Source organism: Egretta garzetta, unplaced genomic scaffold, assembly GCF_000687185.1.
Source record: "Egretta garzetta isolate BGI_Z169 unplaced genomic scaffold, ASM68718v1 scaffold22, whole genome shotgun sequence".
NCBI classification, from domain to species: domain Eukaryota; kingdom Metazoa; phylum Chordata; class Aves; order Pelecaniformes; family Ardeidae; genus Egretta; species Egretta garzetta.
Window position 1 is genome coordinate 797,321 of NW_009259102.1, and position 18,843 is coordinate 816,163.

General features: G+C 43.0%; 1 protein-coding gene across 5 annotated transcripts in view; it reads left to right on the forward strand.

The window, feature by feature from the left end:
• The first annotated feature begins 1,618 nt into the window (after positions 1-1,618).
• Positions 1,619-18,843, forward strand: part of MUSK (muscle associated receptor tyrosine kinase) — a 51,941-nt gene continuing 34,716 nt past the window's right edge. For 3 of the 5 annotated variants that reach the window (XM_035890808.1, XM_035890809.1, XM_035890811.1), the window contains exons 1-5: positions 1,619-1,697; positions 5,877-6,003; positions 9,184-9,335; positions 10,738-10,865; positions 11,302-11,443. In XM_035890808.1, coding sequence (XP_035746701.1) covers positions 1,619-1,697; positions 5,877-6,003; positions 9,184-9,335; positions 10,738-10,865; positions 11,302-11,443 — 628 coding nt within the window. Of the gene's footprint in view, positions 1,698-5,876; positions 6,004-9,183; positions 9,336-10,737; positions 10,866-11,301; positions 11,444-12,806; positions 12,837-18,843 lie in introns of all 5 variants that reach the window. The other 2 variants (XM_035890807.1, XM_035890810.1) reach the window with 1 other exon arrangement.

The following is an 18,843-nucleotide window of genomic DNA, read 5'->3' on the forward strand; positions in this document are numbered from 1 at the left end:
AAGTTCAGCCATAAGTCAGGACTTCTCTGTTCCCTGGTAAGATTATTGTTATTTAATTCTTGTTTTGTTGTTTTGCTTTGTTGTTGTTGCTAGCTCCAGAATTCCTGGAAGATCTTTAACACATGTTCAGTGAGTGCTTCTGCCTTTATCTATCTTCAGAGGAGCACTTGTCTAGGGATCTTTGCTCCTAATCAGCTGTTGCATGTCCCCAAAGTAACGTCGCCATTATCACGCCATGCTGAACCATTGAGATTCACACACGCATAGCTCTGGCCAGCTTTACTCCACTCATTCCTCAGAGGAAGCGCTGCTGAACTATGTGTGCTCATTGCAGAAAGGACTGTTAAGAAGTGGTTGAAACAGACAGGTTCAGCAAATAAAAGAAATTCCAGAGATCTCATAGTACCTTTTACTGTGACATGTTATGACTGCACATTCCCTTTCCTCAAACCATGCCTTTTAGTGCAAAGCTCACATCCTCTCTGCTGATAACATGATGAAGACTATCTAGAGTCATCTTCCCAGGGCATCATCATCAATTAGGTTCTCCCCAGCCTGATTCTTTTTCTCTTCTGTTCATGCAGAAGTTGCCTCTCCCATTACACTGGAAAAACAGGGAGTACAAATGTCATGACATTTTTAAAAAAGATGATGTCATGTAGACTGCTAGGCTAGGATGGGGCAAGATGGTCAGTCAGAGGATTGCCTCATGTCCGATGCTCCTCTAAATCTTCCTAGAGCTCTGATTTTCAGTCTTTTGCTTGAGGCAGAGACCTGGTGGATAATAAAGTATTTGTGAGGGATTAATAATGTCAGTACCCAACAGTCATATTCCCCTACAGCCATGCCTCTACCTTGTGCCCAAATCCCCTGGGCCGCTGCTGATGTTGAAATGAAATGCTCCTTTTCTCCCAGGGTATAAATGTTGCTCCCACTGTGGATATTCACTTTGTGGGGGGTCTGTTTCCAGGACAAGGATCTGCTTTTTCAGTGTTCTGCGGTGGTTCTCAAACACTGACAACCTCCCTGGCAAAGAAGGGCACTTTCAGCCCCCAGTGCCAACCTCTCCTGCTGCAGCAAATACATCTGTTAAGAAAAGAAATGCTATCAGCAGGGCAACAGGTGGCATATTGCAGCCAATCATGAAAGGTTAAAATAAGACAGAGGGAGCGCGTGCGAGAGAGAGAGAGGAGAAAAAATGAAAAAGAAGGGGACTATGCTGAAGGAAAAGTCAGTGGCAAGCATTTTTTCTACTACTGCACTTACACGGTGCTGAAATAAAGGCCTGGTGACTTTGCAGCACGGGGGTAGGGTACTGCCATGGAAATACATTTTGCCCATTGTACTCCCCTCTGTTTGCTTAGAAGGAATTCAGAAGGGATTTGCTTTCTCTTGTTTCACGAGCCCCACGCTTTCACACTGACCGAAGTGGATACGCACCAGCTGGCCATGTCCATCACTGCTGCCGGGTGGGAGAATTCCTGATTATACTTAGATCCCACAGACCTCGCTCCGTCATTAGCGGGGAAGCTCTGCTCGCGCACCACCATCCGAAATGCAGCCGGCCGGGAGCTCCGCACGCCTCGCCTGAAGGAGCCAGATGCCTTCTGGATCAAACATGAATGACCTGCTGAAGGTGCCCCTGGTGCACGTCCTCACCCTGGCAGCCCTCAGCTTGGCCGAGATGCTCCCAAAAGGTTTGCTTGAAGGGACTTTTGCCCTGCTCTGCTTCTGCCACTTGCTGAAGGAGGTTTTGCAGAGGAGAATGTGTCTCTGGTAATGGTGGGGTGGGTGGTGCAGTAGTGTTCCTGAAAAGGACAAAAATGTGCTGCTTTTTGTGGTCACTTTATTGCTTTTAGAAGGATAGCAGTGAAAATAATCTCATATTTGTGTCTGGGATTGAAGATTCTTTGTCTAGGAAGAGCACATAGTCCCATTGTAATGGGCAGGGGACATCTTTGAGTTCAGCCTGGGTGGGATGGACATTTCTCATGTCAAAGGAAGCTTGCAGGTTTTAATGGCTGGTAGCACCCATTGGTGCAGAGCCCAAGATTTGTGGTCTTCTGCATGCCCGTGTGTGCTTACAAATATATAAAGCTCAAAGAAGTAAATAGCTATAATGCCTTTACAGAGTGTATGCATATAAATACAAATATGTATGGTTGTATTGCATATAACATAAAAGTTATTATATCTTCTTCCTCTCTTGTGTGCACACACATGGACACACATACACGTACTTTTAGCCAGTGCAAGAACTGGCAAAAATCCATTTAGAAAAGTTTTTGAGGTACGAAGTGCAACAGTGGTCTTCTGGATGTACCCTCCTGTAAGGCTGTGGATAAAAGGTTTTGCTGTATGGTGATTGTCAGGAGCCATTCAAAGCATACCAGAAACTTTGCAGCTTCAGGAAGAAAAAAATGGCCTGAAAGGAGGATGGCAGTATTCACCTGTTAGGTCAACATTGCTGCTCTTGCAGGGCTGTGGTCCTACAATTGTTAGTCAGGTTGGCCTCAAAATGGGGAAAAAAAAAGAAAAAAAAAGGTTTCTTCTTTATAAAAAACTTTTGAAAGAAAAACGTTGATTTTTTTCTAAGGCACTAAACTAAGTTGGTGAACCCCAGACTTTTTGAAAGCTGTGGTAAGGCGGGATTGGAGAGACAAGAAAAGCAAAGAGGAAGGGGATTGATTTTTTTTCCTGGTGGCACAGTGCAATGAAGAGATACGCATCCTCTCCTAAAATGTCATCGGTGGATGAACTGCCTTGTTCCCTGAGCAAGGCTGAAACACGCCTAGAGCCCAGCGGGGACCTATAGAGGTTTTGCAGCATTAGCTGGAAACACGATTGAGCAGTTTTTGACCAGCGATCTGCAGTATCTCCAGGCATCTGCAATGCTGAGGGGGAGACTGGCTCTGTTTTCTGCTTTGTTTTGTTTGCCTGGCCTGTCTTGTTTTGAAATTGTCAGTCCAAAACCAAAGCCAAGCAATTTGGGAGCTGCTGGTGGGCTGGGGAGAGAAGGGGATTTGGCTTTTTCATGGGCCCTGTGACTGGCCTTGGGTCATTTTGCTATCTCGGGAAACTACAGCTGACATCCAGAAAAATGGCACCTGTGTGGCTTTACAGATATATAAGTTAATTGATTTTCAATGTTATTTAAAGCCATGGGGCTACCTAAAAAACCTCAGAGAGCCCCAATGGATGCGCACAGAAAGGTCTGGGGCCATTTCTATATGCTGATAGATATGTCTGTATGCTGTTTGGATTTTATTTTCCCATGTTAAAAATCTGGTAATGAAAGCTTCATAAGTTTTGATTGCTTTCCTGAGAAAACATGGACTGATACCAACACCTGAGCTTTTTGGACAGCTTTTAGAAGCAGGGACCATCTCAGCCATTTTGGTTGTCTCTCGCTGCCTTACGACAAAATGGCGGCGTGCTCCGCCACCCCCAGACGCACTGTGTGTCCCCTGGCCTCATGCCCTCTGCCCACTCACCCCGTCAACAGGAGCACTGCCTTCACCTCCCTGCTGGCCCAGCCTCCATTTTAATATGGGAAAGGTAAAAAAGAGCATACAAGAAAATGACACATTGTCATGGTTGCTCTTTGAGCATGTAGAATTTGCTGTAAAAAAAAGTTCCCTTTCTGCTTTTACCATAGGTTAAGTCCTGAGTGCTGGCTTTCAGGAAATGCCAGATCAGACCCCATGTTGGCAATATTGCTAAGGATAATTCTGTTGTACATTGAATTTAAGAGATACCATGAAAGTACTTAACTGTTGCTAGTGAATTTATTTAATACATAAAACTGACAGCAGTTGTTTGCCCAAAGAGTAAAATACTGTCATTATGCATACTGGCTCTTGGTACAAATCTAACTTTATTCTTTGTGGGAATGGCTATGCTTATCATGACAAGACATCTAGAAAACTACTTGCTTTGAATTTTGGTTACTGTAAAAATTTACATTTCTCAGGGTTAAAAAAGCATCCTTCCAGAGATCAAGGCATGCAGACAAGAGCAATAAAAACATACTATATGAAATTAGATTGTAAAACTCCATTTCAGCCAGGCTTAATGCCATCAAAACACAATAAACTGTGTCATGAAATAGCAACATCCCCTTTGAAGTAGACAGGACAGCCATCGGGGGAGGTTATTCTCCTAAGAAAACCTTCAGCAGCAGAGAAATTTAGGCTTTATGAAAATCTTCCATTTGGTTTCACTGGTGTAGGATTCATCTGGGGTACAATACAGATGATTACTTCTATCTAGTGTGACCCAAAATGACCCAAGAAATTGAAGTCTAATACAATTTGAAGCAGTGATCTTCAACAAAGAGTCTGACACAGGTGTGTTTTAACTAATGTCTAGTTAATAAAATCTTTAGAGCTATCTTAGCTGTAGTTTCAAGATCTTTCTATATAAGTATAGTAATTACCGATTATGCAATCTGAAGTCATGTAATCTAGAAATATTATTGAGGCAGATTCCTTCTAATGACATTTCTAAAGCATTAGGACTTTTACATAAACCTTATAGTGGAAGCAGATCCTTTCTTCCTCTAGCTTAATTCCAGCTGAACTCCAACGACATTCTAATTTTTACTCCCATGTAAGTTGAAAAAGCATTAAGGTAAAGGCTTTCCTTTGTTCTTAGTTGCCTAAATTGGAGTGTCTTGTATTTGCCTTTTTGGTTTTTAGGAGGGAGGGCTAAAATTGATATAGTTTATTTTTTTGCCTGAATTTAAATCTTATTATAATGAAGAGGGCCACAGTGCGGGCAGGATTGTCCCGTGAAAAGACACACAGTGTGCCAGATACTGCTACAGTCAGCGAGGAACGAGAAGATTCCTGCGTCCGCTGTACATTTTCAAGGTTGTGTTTTGGGAACATGGTATGAACTAGTTCATCTCAGCACAGCTGACAATGAAATCCAGCCCAATGAATATTGGATGTATGTCCCTCGAAGCCATAGATTAAAAGTCATTCAAGCATCTTTAGAGGCAATGGCTGCAATGCATACCATCCAGAGTGAAAGCGATTCGCTAGACCTATCCTTTGATCCCTTGAAAACGTGCTTCAAGTCTTTTACCAGGGCAATGGAAAATGTTTCTGAAGATACCTTCAACTAATGTATGGTGACAGGTCTGTGACAATAAGCATCAGACACAGCTATTTGTCTTCTAACCCTGGTGCTACCTGGTTAGAAAAGGTGAGGAAAAGAGAATGTATGCTAGTCATGCCACAAATCTGGAAGAGCTGAAGGGCCTTTACATGCCTGGATTTGAAAAATGCAGTGCTATATTTTTTTTTTTTTTTTTTAAAAAGAAATAGTTGAGTGGAACAAATCTCGTATTAATGACAAAGCAGCCCAAATCTCATGCATTATGCATTAATAAGGAGGCACTGTGCCCACTCCAGGGCAAGTCAGATTGGCTTCAATTAGTGGGCTGTTCCTTGCACTTCCAGGCTGTGCAATGCCTCACCTGTAGCAGGGGGACATCCTCACCTGTGTCCTCTCAGTATGCCACCCGGTGCTGTGCACCCTGGGGGAGAGGAGGGTTAGAAACAAGGGACACACTGGGCTTGTTGGAGCTGGCCCAAGCTTGGGTCACTCTGTTTTGCACCCTGTAGAGAAAACACAGGCTTGAAAATGCAAAACCTGCAGCAAACAGCGGAAGGCTGCAGCTACAAATGTGGTGGGACTTGTGTTATAGTGAATGCATGGAGGGGATGCAAAGCACCTCTGCGCTGGCAAAAAATTCATGGAGTGACCCTGCTGGGACATGGCTATCTCTGCCAAAGGGGTCGGGCAGGCTTCATGCGTCTCTCTCGGACACACAGGGAGGCTTTCTCATTTTCTCTTCCTTCACACAGCTCCCTTCATCAGCACTCCGCTGGAAACTGTGGATGCGCTGGTAGAGGACGTCGCCAAGTTTGTCTGTGCAGTGGAGTCATACCCTGAGCCGGAGATTACGTGGACACGCAACAGCATTCCCATCAGGTAGGGAGCAGCCCCAACCCTCTCCAGAATCTGCTGCCAAAACCATCAGTGCTTTCTTTCACAATAAAGGAGATACCTGGAAACATCAAAATGGGTCTGTGGCAGGGCAGAGGGTAAGTGGCTGTAATTATATAGGAATCTGTGTTCCTTAGGGAATGGTAGGAGCACCTGTGAGAGACAGTTGGTTTCTGCTGCAAGCAATGCAAGGATTTTGCTCTCCAGCTTCAGACAATGCAGTCTGCTGTGTTCCTTGGTTTACACATTTATGGAGGAGGAAGATGCTGTATTATATTTAAAAGGAACATTGCCAGACTTATTGCCGGAGTGTCTGCAATGTGCTTGGAGACTTTGCATGGAAGGCATTGTGTCATGCTGTTCTTGTGTGCTTCTAGTTCTGGACCTCACTATAAGAAACTGGCTTCTTGTTGTCATGCGCTGTCAGATATTAACCACCAGGCATCAAGGTGGAAGAAGGCAGCCTTGGAAACGTGTTATGGAAGTTGCTATGATTGCTTTAGCACTGTTGGTGTAGACAGGCTCTTGCGAAGTAAACTGTACCTGATCTTCCAACTCTCAAATCACATTATATCTACCGCATGGTGTCACATCAGTTCTGCATTCTAGATCACTGTTAGTGACTCCCTCTGTAAGGGAGTGATGGAACAGTCTCTGTGTAATACAGTTAAGGCCCATTCTTCACAAGAAATGTCCATGTTAGGCGGATGGTCACCTGAAACATGGCTCCTGCTATCAGTGTCAAGCATCCAAAGAGCCCTTGAACCGCTGGCTCAGGAGACTCCAAATAAGCCATCAGCAGCAGGAGGTCTTACTGCTAGGAAGACCATTTTAGAATAGGAGAAAAGCAGGATGCTACACATACGCATGCTGGCCTTCAGAAATCTTTTTTCGTTGCCTGCAACAGAACCTCAGCAAAACCCCAGTCCTAAACCTCTGACCCCGGCCTTGTTGCAGAATGGAGGTCTGAATTTCCACAGATGTTATTTCCAAATCAGGGCACCTTTCTCCTAATTTCTTCCCCATCAGTGACACCATGCCTGAAGATCAAAGCTGGAAGAGGAAGCCATTCATGCAGGACCATGGAGATTACATGCCTTTAAAATGGTCTTTAAAGCTTCACTCTCCCCATGGTGTTTAAAATTTCACTCTCTATATGTTCTAAGACCATATGAAAACCAGATTGTTTCTCACCCCAGTCTCCACTTCCAGGAAACCCAACACACCTTTCTAAAAGCCATCCCACCCCCTCTGACACATAGTGCCTTTCTCACAATGTTAACTAAAAAGGAAAACACTGGTCAAACAACCTCTGCTGGTGAGGCCAGAGAGCTCAGGTGCTTCCTTCCTTTTCTGGGACTTACGGAGCAACATTAATAGCAGCAACTATTTCACTTTCCCAGAGCTGTGTTGGCATTAATATTTGATGCTGCTGGATACAAAAGCTCAGACTGAAGGGAAATAGATAAGCTGGAAATATTTCTGTTACTTTCCAAGAACATGATGAAAGTATTTACACAATGGAAAAGGATCAGATCAGTGGACTTTTTCTTCTGACACCCCCCCTCCCCCCCATTTATATGCGTGTGTCTGTAGGTATCAAACTTCAAAGAGGCTAGATATTGCAAGCAATAAATATCAGTTATTTTATTTACAAATTTTTCTTCTCTTGCCAAGGTCCCAGCACCCTGAACAGATAGCTAAGCAAAGCTTCGAAACAAACCAGTATGTAAGCGTTCATCTTCAATGGGAATAGTGCCAGGACAGAGGCTTTCGTCAGCACTGGGAAGTCCTTTTGGTGTCAAAACTTGTGCAGTAGACCCACAGGTGCCCTGTGCCAAGTGAAATGGTTACGTGCCCCATCTCCCAGGACAGGGCTGTCCAGGGTAAGCCTTCCTCAGGGAAAGAAGGGAATGCAGCCTGCACATCTTTTTGCACCACGGATGAGTTCATTGTACTCTTTCTTCCCAGGGTAAAAAAGAGGAGGGAGATACAAGACTGAAAGGGTAGAGGCTATTGAAAGGATATATATGCCTGTAACACCACCAATGGCTCATTCAGATTACTTGGTAACTGCTGTATGATTTTTAACTGTGAAAGACAAAACAGGGCAGACTTAGGTGTCAGGTATTTGTGACAGCTTGGAAGGCAATCCTCAGGTCAGATCCCTTTTGCTACCATTCATCCGAATCGAAGGCCAATTGCATGAAAGTGCTTCCAAAAAGCATCAACAAAAATGTGAAAATCAAGGAGGAACTAATGAAATGTTGTGCAAATCTATTCCACTGAAGTTTTACTATACTTTTCCAGTTTGCAATGAAAATCAGAGATCAACCCTCCGCTTTCTCACCACTCTTGCTCTCACACAAGTACACACTCACACACATTCATACCCCATGCTCACATATAAAATTGGTCATTGCTCCACAGACTTTGTTACAACATCCGGTACCTTTTTTGCTCCAGCTTCAGGGCCTTTCTTGGCCTCTCTGAAGTCTTCAGGTTAAAGCCTGCTGTCATTAAACTATAGCCATCCTTGCAGCCTCTTATCTTTAGGTGGCTTCCTTTCTTCAGCACATTTCTTTGCTTGTTTGTTGGTTTGGTTTCTTTTCCCAAAAACCAGACAAACCCACTCCTGGATGCAGACACAAAAATACTTGTTTTTATTTTGTTTACATCTTTTTTCACGGCAGTAAAAATCTTTCCAGAACATCTGTTCAGTGAAAAAAATTTTTTTTTTTTAAATCTGAAGCAGGTTTCTTTAAAAACCTTCAGCCAGTTCTGGTTCTTACATAGGCAATCCTTCCCTTGCACTGAGTGCTTATACCTAAAACAGGACCCAGCCGGATAAGATTACTCATGTTGTCCTTGGCCAGACAGAAACCCAACCATGATACCTACTTACTTTACCAATACCTGACTGGAAAAAAATTGCCACCATGCTGGTGGGGAGTCAGGAACTGCATCGTCTAGTGAGGACTGAACCGAATCTTAAGGCCCAACTCAGTATTTTCAACGCCTTCCCTTCTCTTTGCAGGTTGAAAATAAAAAGTAAAACATACTGCCATTTGTAGTGCCATCAGTGGTCTGCAGGTACAAATGCAATTCCCCTCCCCTGTCCCTGGCTGTCCCCCTGCCCCTGACAATCTGTGCTGTGCCCTGCAGGCTGTTCGACACCCGGTACAGCATACAGGGGAACGGGCAGCTCCTGACCATTTTGAGCGTGGAGGACAGTGATGACGGGGTGTACTGCTGCACAGCGGATAACGGGGTTGGAGCGGCTGCGCAGAGCTGTGGGGCTCTCCAAGTGAAAATGCGTAAGTGGGAATGTAATTGCTTCCTGACACCATGTGAGCCTGCAACTGAGAGCCTGAGCAGACCCCCAGGTATGGGCCCCAGGGGTCTGTGTTCAGTGCAGACCCACGTTCCTTGAGGCAGAGACATGGCATATTGGATCATATCTTAACTAAAAGCAGTTGAGATTATTCACTTTGAATAACACACACTTGTGCTAGGATCAGAGGAACTGCTTGCATAGCAGAGGATAAAACCTGATGCTTTGAAGAATACCCTTTGTACAAAACTTTGTAGAAGCAGCACAATTTGATAGATCAGACCTCCGTAGCAATACTGCATAAATCCCTTGTGGATTCTAAACATAAGATTTCACTAATCAGATTTATGCCTGAGGATGGCAAAAGCAAGTAAATGCTGTTCAGATGTTCTCCACAGCAGTCTGGAGCACTGTGGTGTAAATCTCGTCATCCCATGTGGAAGGCAGAAGACTGGTTCTTGCAAAGGGCTATATAAATGCTGAGCTTGGTGAAGCTGAACTCACATGGCTGCAGTTACTTACACAAACACTTAAAAAGGCAGCTGAGATGATACATCCTGGCTAAAGCATCTATTTGTAGGAAAGGATTTGTTGCACTCATGACTACAACCCTGCAGGTCTGGTAATCCTGGGACTCCCCAGCACCCCAGCTGCCTGCAGGTGGGGTCCAGGAGGTGATGCTCCTGAAGGTTGTTTTTCTGCTGGTTTGGTATTTTGCAAGGGAGGCAGAATTTTAGATCTCTCAAAACACTGAGATGAAGCTCTTTTTTATTCCCAGCTCAGAGTAAGCTAGGCCATGTTTTTCTTCGGGTAAAATAAATTTAAATTTGTCCCATATTAACTTCAAGGGAGTTTGTTTGTTTTTTTCTTTAAGGATCCTTTCTCCTTTTTATTAACATAGTTATAAATCCTTCAGTTAGGAACATTAATTGAGTGTACATGCCCTTCTTGCAGAGCTAGAGACAAGCCTGGGCTAAAACTATTTCAAAATCAATTCACTCCAGATCTGAGCTTTCACAAAAGACACTGTTTATGCAGTGAAGAATGTATAAACCTGGAATGCAAACATTCTTCAATATTGGAAATACTCTTATCTGGATTTGGATTTTAGCCCAGGCCCTAATTCAAATGACTGTCAAACTCCACTCCTGAAAACAAATAACCCATGGATGTTAGCTGCTTTTGTGTCCATAAAGTGGAACTCTGAATGCTGTGCTTAAGAAAGTTTTTCCTCTCCAAGGCAGCTCATGACCTACTAGGATCTCTCCACCTTTCAGCAAGGTACAGAAAAAGCAGCAGAGATTTTGTTACAATTTCTGAACTTGTTCTGTTCTAGTATCTCTTACCTTCAGTTCAACTTTAATTTTTGACTTTTAATATTTTAGGACCCAAAATAACACGACCGCCTATAAATGTGGAAATAATAGAAGGGTTAAAGGCTGTTCTTCCGTGCACTACAATGGGGAATCCAAAGCCATCTGTTTCATGGATCAAAGGAGAAACAGTTGTAAAGGTGAGTAGAGAATGAAATTTAAGTAATGCTAACTATTCGCTAAAGGTACTGTGTTAAAATATTAGCATCAATTACAGCATTTGTAAATTCTAGTTGCTAGGAAGCAAGCATCTGGAAAATCCAGGGCTCATCTTGTAAATGTCTGCATCTGCAATAATTTTGCCTATAAATCCAGTACTCTCTGTGTATCTATACTTTATATTATATATATTTATTACTACTAAGCGTGGCCAAATGCTGCTGAATGCACTTGTGAGTGTTCTCATAAATAAGAGCTACCGAGCCGCAGGAAGAGCTGGTCCCAAAGCCTTCAGTTGCAGGACAACACAAATAATTTTCATGCATGCAAGCCCAATCTTTGCAAGGGGACATTTGGTGCTCCTTGTGTGCAGCCCACATGTAGAGCCCTCACCTTCATCCCTCCTTTCTCTGTCAGGAGAATGCTCGCATTGCTGTCCTTGATTCAGGGAATTTAAGGATCCACAATGTTCAGAGAGAAGATGCAGGACAATACCGATGTGTAGCCAAGAACAGCCTGGGCACAGCCTATTCGAAACCCGCAACGGTGGTAGTGGAAGGTGAGTAACCCTTGCACCAGGTCCAGCTCCACATGGCAGCACCTTGTGCATACCTGGTTAACTTGAATTAACCTGAAGTATCACACTGATGTCGACAAAAACATCCTAGGGGGTGACCCAAAAGGCGGGAGGAGGGAAAGGAAAGGAAAACAGAGTGAGAAACAGAGAAAGTTTGTCCACATCTGCTCCCATTGCTGGCTGATGGTGAAAGGGATGATCTGTGGAGGGTCCTTGTCCACAGCTGCTGTGGCTCTGGTGGGGTATTTGTCTGAGTAAGGACTCCCAAATATGTTTTTCCTTCTGACTGACGGTTTTCCAAGATGCCAGCTTGTTTCTTGTTTGAAAAGTCCCACCAGACCCGTGGGTTATACACTATGGCTTGTGGAGACGGGCAAGTAGGAAGCCGGTGGCCCTGGAAACTTGTTGCAAAGATCCTGATCAGAGAGAGCTGCAGCTGCAAACAGGGAAGCATTTTGCAGCATTATGTCTTTGTGCCTCTCCCTTTCCTCTGATTTTCCATCTGAATTGCTTGATTCTTCAGCTAAACAAAGCTTTTCTCTTTGAGGACTTGAACGTTTTCTGTCCGCTAAACAAAACACCGGATTGATTTTTCGGTTTCTGGTCTTTATGTGCTCAATGTCTGTCTCTTATTTACAGAAGGTGTTTGCTTTGTGGTATAAATCATCATCAGTTTCAGAGTGCTGAGACCAGTGGACTGCAGGGGAACCCAAATGTAGGCAATGAAGCATTCAATGTTCATATATCCTGTAAGAGAAGTTGGGTTAAGCAAGATTTTGTGGAGAGGGAGGAGGGATGACTGACTCAGTAGCTGAAATAATTTTATTTCTTATTCAGAATGCCTGTACTGTAGAAAGTGGAGAGGAGTGTCCATTTCCCTAGTAAGCATCAAAAGATTGTTGTAGGTTACATTTGGCCTGGGCCTATCAGAGGTTACTTAGGGTGCAACCCTATTTCTAAGATGACCACTGACTTTCTTCTGGAAACAGGATCAGGTGTATTAGATCCAGCTAGAAATTACCATAGGTCAGCTGTTTCCCTAAAAAATGCGTTAATTTTTCATTTTTTTTTTTTTTAAATATTTACACGTACAGACTTTAAGTATGTTAGAAATTCCTTAAATAGCTTTAAAACAGGAAGGCAGCTGATTCAGAGCTGTACTTATCCTGAGCTAAGAGCAATGGGGCAAACTGAAGACACCTGGATCTGGCTGTGAACAGCTTGGGTCCTGGGTTTTGGTTTGACCCCATCATTGAAACAGTGGCCAAAAGCCTGCCAATGGCAAATACTAGGTGCCATGCATACATGCTGAAGGGCCTCAGGCACTGGGATTTTATTGCTCCAGATCTACCAGAGCCAGTTAGGGAATCTAAAAGTATGGCTGGAACGACAGCAAAATCCTGGCTGCTAAGGTTGATACCTTGTTTCGTCCCTGTCTCCAGAATTATGCAGCCCCCTGTTAATTCAAGGAATGGCAAAATAATCCACAAATATCCTACTTGCAAAGGAAAGCCTGTGCGTGCTCATTTTAAAACGAGGAAGATTAATTCTTAATTAATCAATGGAAGCTCAGTGCTCCCACACAAACTATCCCCTCATGTTCCATTCATGTGTTGGGTGAACAAAGCAATGCTGTTCTCCAGGCTCGCCTTGGTTTCTCTGGTAGGGCACCCATATAATATACCTTGTTTCAGGCTGCCACCCAAACTAGACTGATGCATGTTTGTTTTACTTTTTTGGCTTCCAAAATCTGAAGGTAATTATCCTGACTGCAGCTTGCTGTGTATACAGATCCCTTCCCCTCCCAGTATTTTGGATTAATTCTCACGGATATTTAGCATACATACATATGCACATATTTGTGTATGCACACACACATGCATCCCCCTCACACGCCTCTTTTATCATTATTTTTAGTATCCTCCTCCTACTACCACTCCTACCCCCTTAGTATCATAAATTTAAAATAACTCCAAGTAAATAATAATCTAAAATTACTCAATGCAGGAAAATCACACTTCAGTCAGCCTTCTTTGAGCATTCACCATGTTCAGAAAACTTATGAAAATACGCTGTTTATTGCTTCTCTGTAATAACACTACGATATTTTTTCTTAAATCTTGGTGCTACCATTCACTGGAGTTACCACTCTGCATAGTGCGGCTTAATATTAAAATAGAATGACTAAGCATGGCTGGTTAACTATGAATATTTAATCCCAAAGCAAATGCCCTTTCAAAGAGCAGTGCAAATATTTATGCCTAGCTAAATCTAGATCAGGCGGGTCCTGATTTCTGAAAGAGGTTTCTAATTTTCTGTTGTGAGCTTCCATTTTAAGAGGTTCAGCATTAGTCCTGCAATTAGTTTCAGGCGCTGTTCAAACTTCAGAGTTGTCTAACTTCTTGAAAGGTTCCCTCTCTCCCTCCTGCATCTGGCCAGGCTCCTTAACATGTGTGAGGTCAGGCATATGCTTCAATGACGTGCTGAAGCTGGGCCCAGAAACTACATCAAGTCCCAAATGTGTAAAATCTGTGCTGGATCCACTCATTCAAACTGATGATAATCTTGGCCCAAGTGCTTACACTGCTGAGGTGCCTTATGGTGCTACTTCTTCTCTAGTTTCAGAGTTTCAGGATAAAACAGTTTGAAAAATGCTGCTATTTTGATTTTCCAAATATTTTTTTCTCCGTTCCTTGTTGGCTTTCCTCAACATTTATAATGCTGGCCTCTGTTTATTACTTTTAAAGCACAGCTTTAATATTTTCAAAGCTTTATTTTTTTTTTATAGCAAAGTCAAAATAATTTGAGCAATGATTTTAGATAAAAACTCACGTGCAGTTCTTGTCAGGAAAAAGAAAGCAGTGAAGGCCTTTCTTAGTGGAACCGATTTTTCAGTTGTTCCTGAGTTTCATCAGTGAATGGGGGGAAGGAGATAAGGATCCTCTGGGTGCTGCCCCCTCCACAGACTGGTCCCCAGCCAGTGCAGTCTGCTTCCTCTCCCAGGGCACATTTCAGGCATCAGAGGTCTGGTCAGTTAATGAGCTTTAGTATCCAGAACTGGGTCAGGATTTTAATTAAAAGAGTGGGAAAATGCCTCTCCTTTTGGACTGTGTTTTCCCCCAAGTTCAGGGCAAACCCACATGAGTTTGGAGACGTGACAGCGAAACAGATTCTCTCCTTAAAGGGCATAATCCATTAGAAATGGAAACACCATCATAATGGACCTGACTGCTGGGTCTGAGGGAAGAGCCAGGATCTTCATCAGGAACCGTGCTGAGCCCACAGACAGCACTGCCTTCACCAAAAGGCTGCCTGGGGTGCCTGGAGGGTGTTAGTAGGAGAAGCAGAGCATGGGGCATCCCCTTGCTTTGACACCAGTGAGCAGGCACAGGAGTTTAGGGACAGGGAAGAGACACAAGAGGCAAGCATTGGCCAAGAGACCCAAGTGAGTGACCATGCAAGGTAGGCAGTCCTCATCCTGAAGGAGGGTTGCACACACAATCTTGGTGTGTCCCATAGCAATTAAACGACACATGCCTCTGGTTTAGCTCTGAGGGGACGCGTCAGAGAAGGACATCTTTCTGACATGTGCTAGTGTCATTATGAATTAGTCCTGCACCAGCACCCTGCTTTCCAGCTACGTGGAAGCTGCATGGGTGTATTGAATTGGCTTTCTCCTGTTTGCTTCCTTTGTCAAATTGGTTAAAGCCCACATGACTTGTGGAAAAAAGGACTAGTAGAAGTACTGGCATAAGGCAGAAGCTCAGAAACAAGCTGTCTCCACACTGCTCTGCAAAGCAAAACGAATGAGCAATGATCAATTTGCTGGTTCTGTTAAAGTTATTATGTGAGGATGATGTCCTGTTGCTCATGTACATCCCGAGATGGCTATAGGAGGTAACATGTGCATTGAGATAAAGGAACAAAATTATAATCTTGGATGTTTGCCAAGAAATATTTTAATTTCCTAGAGGCAACAATTCTGACCTGCAGTTTTGTATTAATTTTCTATCATCTTAAGCATTTTTCTAAACTAGCTGTTTAATTGCTACATTATCAGTTTTGATAATGAACACTTCTGCTAACCCTAGAAGAGAAGAGCATTTATATACTCAGTGAAGCAGTACCTTGCCAAAGGATTTATACAAATTACCTGTTGGTTGCTGTACTGATGCCCAAAGTGAATCTGTGGCTGAAAGGTTCCTGGATGAATCCAAGATTCAGGATTATGGTAGAATAGAAGTATTTTGTTTGCTTACCTGATCTGTAGTTCACACAGATGTCTGAAGGCTGAAGTTTACTGACAAGATGTTGGCTAGGTTGGCTAAGATGTTCCATCCAGTTTTACCTGAAGACCACTCCTTTGGAAATAAATAGGAGAGCAGCTATTGCTTTCAGTAATCGTGGGATTCGTCCTCAAGTGCAGAAATTCCCATTGATGTCAGTGAAAATTGAGGGCAGGGTATAGACTTTTAGGCTGTGCCAAGAATGCATTTCTTGGCTCTTCTCAGAGCATTTGAAATCTGCAGGGTTTTCATGATAGGCAGCATTAGTGAGACATTAATCTGTTTTTTCCTTCATGCACTGGGCAGCTGTTTATGTAATATAGGCTGTAGAACAGGCGGATTTTCAGTTTTCATTGCTATTTGCAGTGACATTGATCCAGTCCATTAATAGAACCAGTTCATCAAAAGCTATGCAAGAGCTCATCAGTTCAGCTTCTGGGCCTGCTGCCTCAAACTGTACACTCTCTGAAGTCCCCATGGCTTGACATGTGTAACAATGATATTCTCCATACCCATTACGTATAAATTGTATGACATTGAAAGAATAAATTTAAAGCCACGAGCTCTTGGCTGGCAAGAGGCATGGGGAAAATTCCAGTTATGAGTGTGCTTGTGACTCAGACACAGAGAGAAGCTGCCTGGTAAGGTTTTGTTTTTAATGTGCAAAACAAATTCCGTTGGATCATCTTGTTTTAATCTCTTACTATCTTTTTCAGATGTGGTGCTTATAACCAATATCAAAGTGTGTACAATTCCTGCATCAAATAAGAAGTGTCTATGGCAAAACAGCAGTAAAACAATACATTTTGCAATGACTTACAGGCTTGATCACCTGACCTGGGCTCTGTGTTCTGGCAAAGTTTTTTGCTCTGTTTTGGAGAATGTTTCCTTCTCTCCTTGGGGGAAGAAAAGTGCCAATTTATGAATTGGTAGACTGGGCACCTGTCCTAAAAGTTCTTCATTCTTCAAAACAAAAAGTCACAAAAGAAATTGAAAAGTTGACTGTGAATTGCTTATAGTTTAGAATTAACAGCTGATTATGGATGAGGCATAAAGCTATAAGCCGTATGTTTCTTTGTCAGCCTAATTTTTCGCTTCAGCTATGGAAAGAGCATTTTCTGGAAATGAATGGAGTTATTGTCATTAAAATGTATGAAGGATTGTGGTGGATTAGGCACTAACACAACTGAAGGTAGAATGTTCTTCTGAAAGATGTCCTTCCATTCCAACAGAAGCACGTGTATGGAAGTCCTCTGCTGTAGGAAGACAGTCTGAATTGTCTACTATGCTTTTTAGCCTTGCATACTGGGTCTTAGTGTGTGGAAATCCTGAGAAAAAGTTTTTTCTCCCCTGAAGATGAGGAACAACCTTCCTGTTGTGCCTTTCTAGGTGTTGCACCCAGTCAGTGAAACCTCTGATGTTCCTAGTTTGCCCAGTGATGCGTTTTTAATGTTGAACAAAAAAGAAAAAGGTCATAAATACGTGGACTGTAATGCAAAAGGGGGGTTGGACTAGATGACCTCTAAAGGTCCCTTCCAACCCAAAACATTCTATGATTCTATGATTCTATGGTCCTGTTAGTTGTGTACTGAGTTAGATGCACCTGCAGCCTGTGACTTACATGAAGTTGAGCTTGATCTCCAGCCTGTGGCACCAGAGAGTTGTGGAATTTAGGAGTTTTGGAGTATACTGTGTGATAAAGTTTAGTTTTGAAGTCATCACCATACAAAGGCATGTCTAGAAATTAGCAAACATAAATCTATCAGGAATCAAACAAACAAATTAGCTAGGACAAGTGCTGGAAGATCCAGCAGGCCCATCCAGAAACTGACTGGGTTCTCCCTGGATTTAATAACATTTTTGGATCAAACCTTCTCTGCAGTTTCCAATTGGCTGACCAGGATATTGCTTGAGGGCCACTGATCCTTTCTTTATCCAGGCAGTTTCATTCATCCCTCTGTAGAAGTGTTGCTGCTCTGCTTCCTCTTGCTCTACTGCGTGACAGCACACAAAGCAAACAAATCAAAACACGTGTGGGAGCAGTGCTCCTCATTCTTCTCTGACTTAGATGTTGTTTGTTTGTGTGTTCCAACTGTGGTAGATAGAAGTCTTTTCCTGCCCACAGTTTATTGCTTATTACTAGCTACTAAAATAATACCCTGCCACAGGCCACAAAAATGTTCCCCTATAAGCCACTTGTGAGAACCGCCTTAGCCTTAAAAATAGGAAGGTTTTCCTTGGAGAATCATCCCTTCAGAAGGAAGACTCTGCCAGGACATGGATAGATTCAGTCCAGAATTTTGGTGTTGTTTTCTTTTTTTTAAATAATTTTCTCTAATTCTTGGTGTCACTGAGGGGACAGCAGACTAGATGACATACAAAGCAGTGTCTTGGCTGTTTAGTGAACAGACTACACCCATGAAGTGTAAAGTACTAGCGTCCTTCAGCTGTTCTGTGGACCTCTTATGTAGTCTTGGGGCAAATTTGCATCACAGATAAATCAAAAGACAAGAAAGCCACACTGTAATTCAAGTAACAAGAATGAAAGTATGCATTTAGTCCAGCTAATCTATCAATTTGGATGGACCACATTCCAGAGATGGGCCCTATTTCAAATGAAAACTGACTCCAGATGTGCCGTCCAGAAAGTTTTCTACAGTTCTGTGTCAACATGTCTGTACTTGGTGTAGGCAAAATAGGGAAGGGAGGTATCAAGAGACCACCAAAGCAGCCAGTCAGCACTGTTGCCCTGACTCTTGCCATGTTGCCCATAGATCAACTATCGACATGAAATCTGAATTTGTATCTGTGCCATCTTCTGAAGTAGGATGTTTTGGGTGAGATGGATTGCCAAATAGCAGACTGACAAAGAAGTTTGAAGTTTTGCATTTAAGTGCTGGGCAAAATTTCCTCAGGGAAATTCTGATACCGACATTGAGGAAGAGTGTTGGGCTCTACTGTGAGCAGAGGCAGAAACCTTGGAAAGGATTGCTTTCCCTGTCCACGGTGATGCTGGTGTGTGTACCTGCAGGCAGTGTCCTATGGCAGTAAATGGTGAACACTGCAGTTTGCTGTTAAAAATTGCAAAGGGTTTGG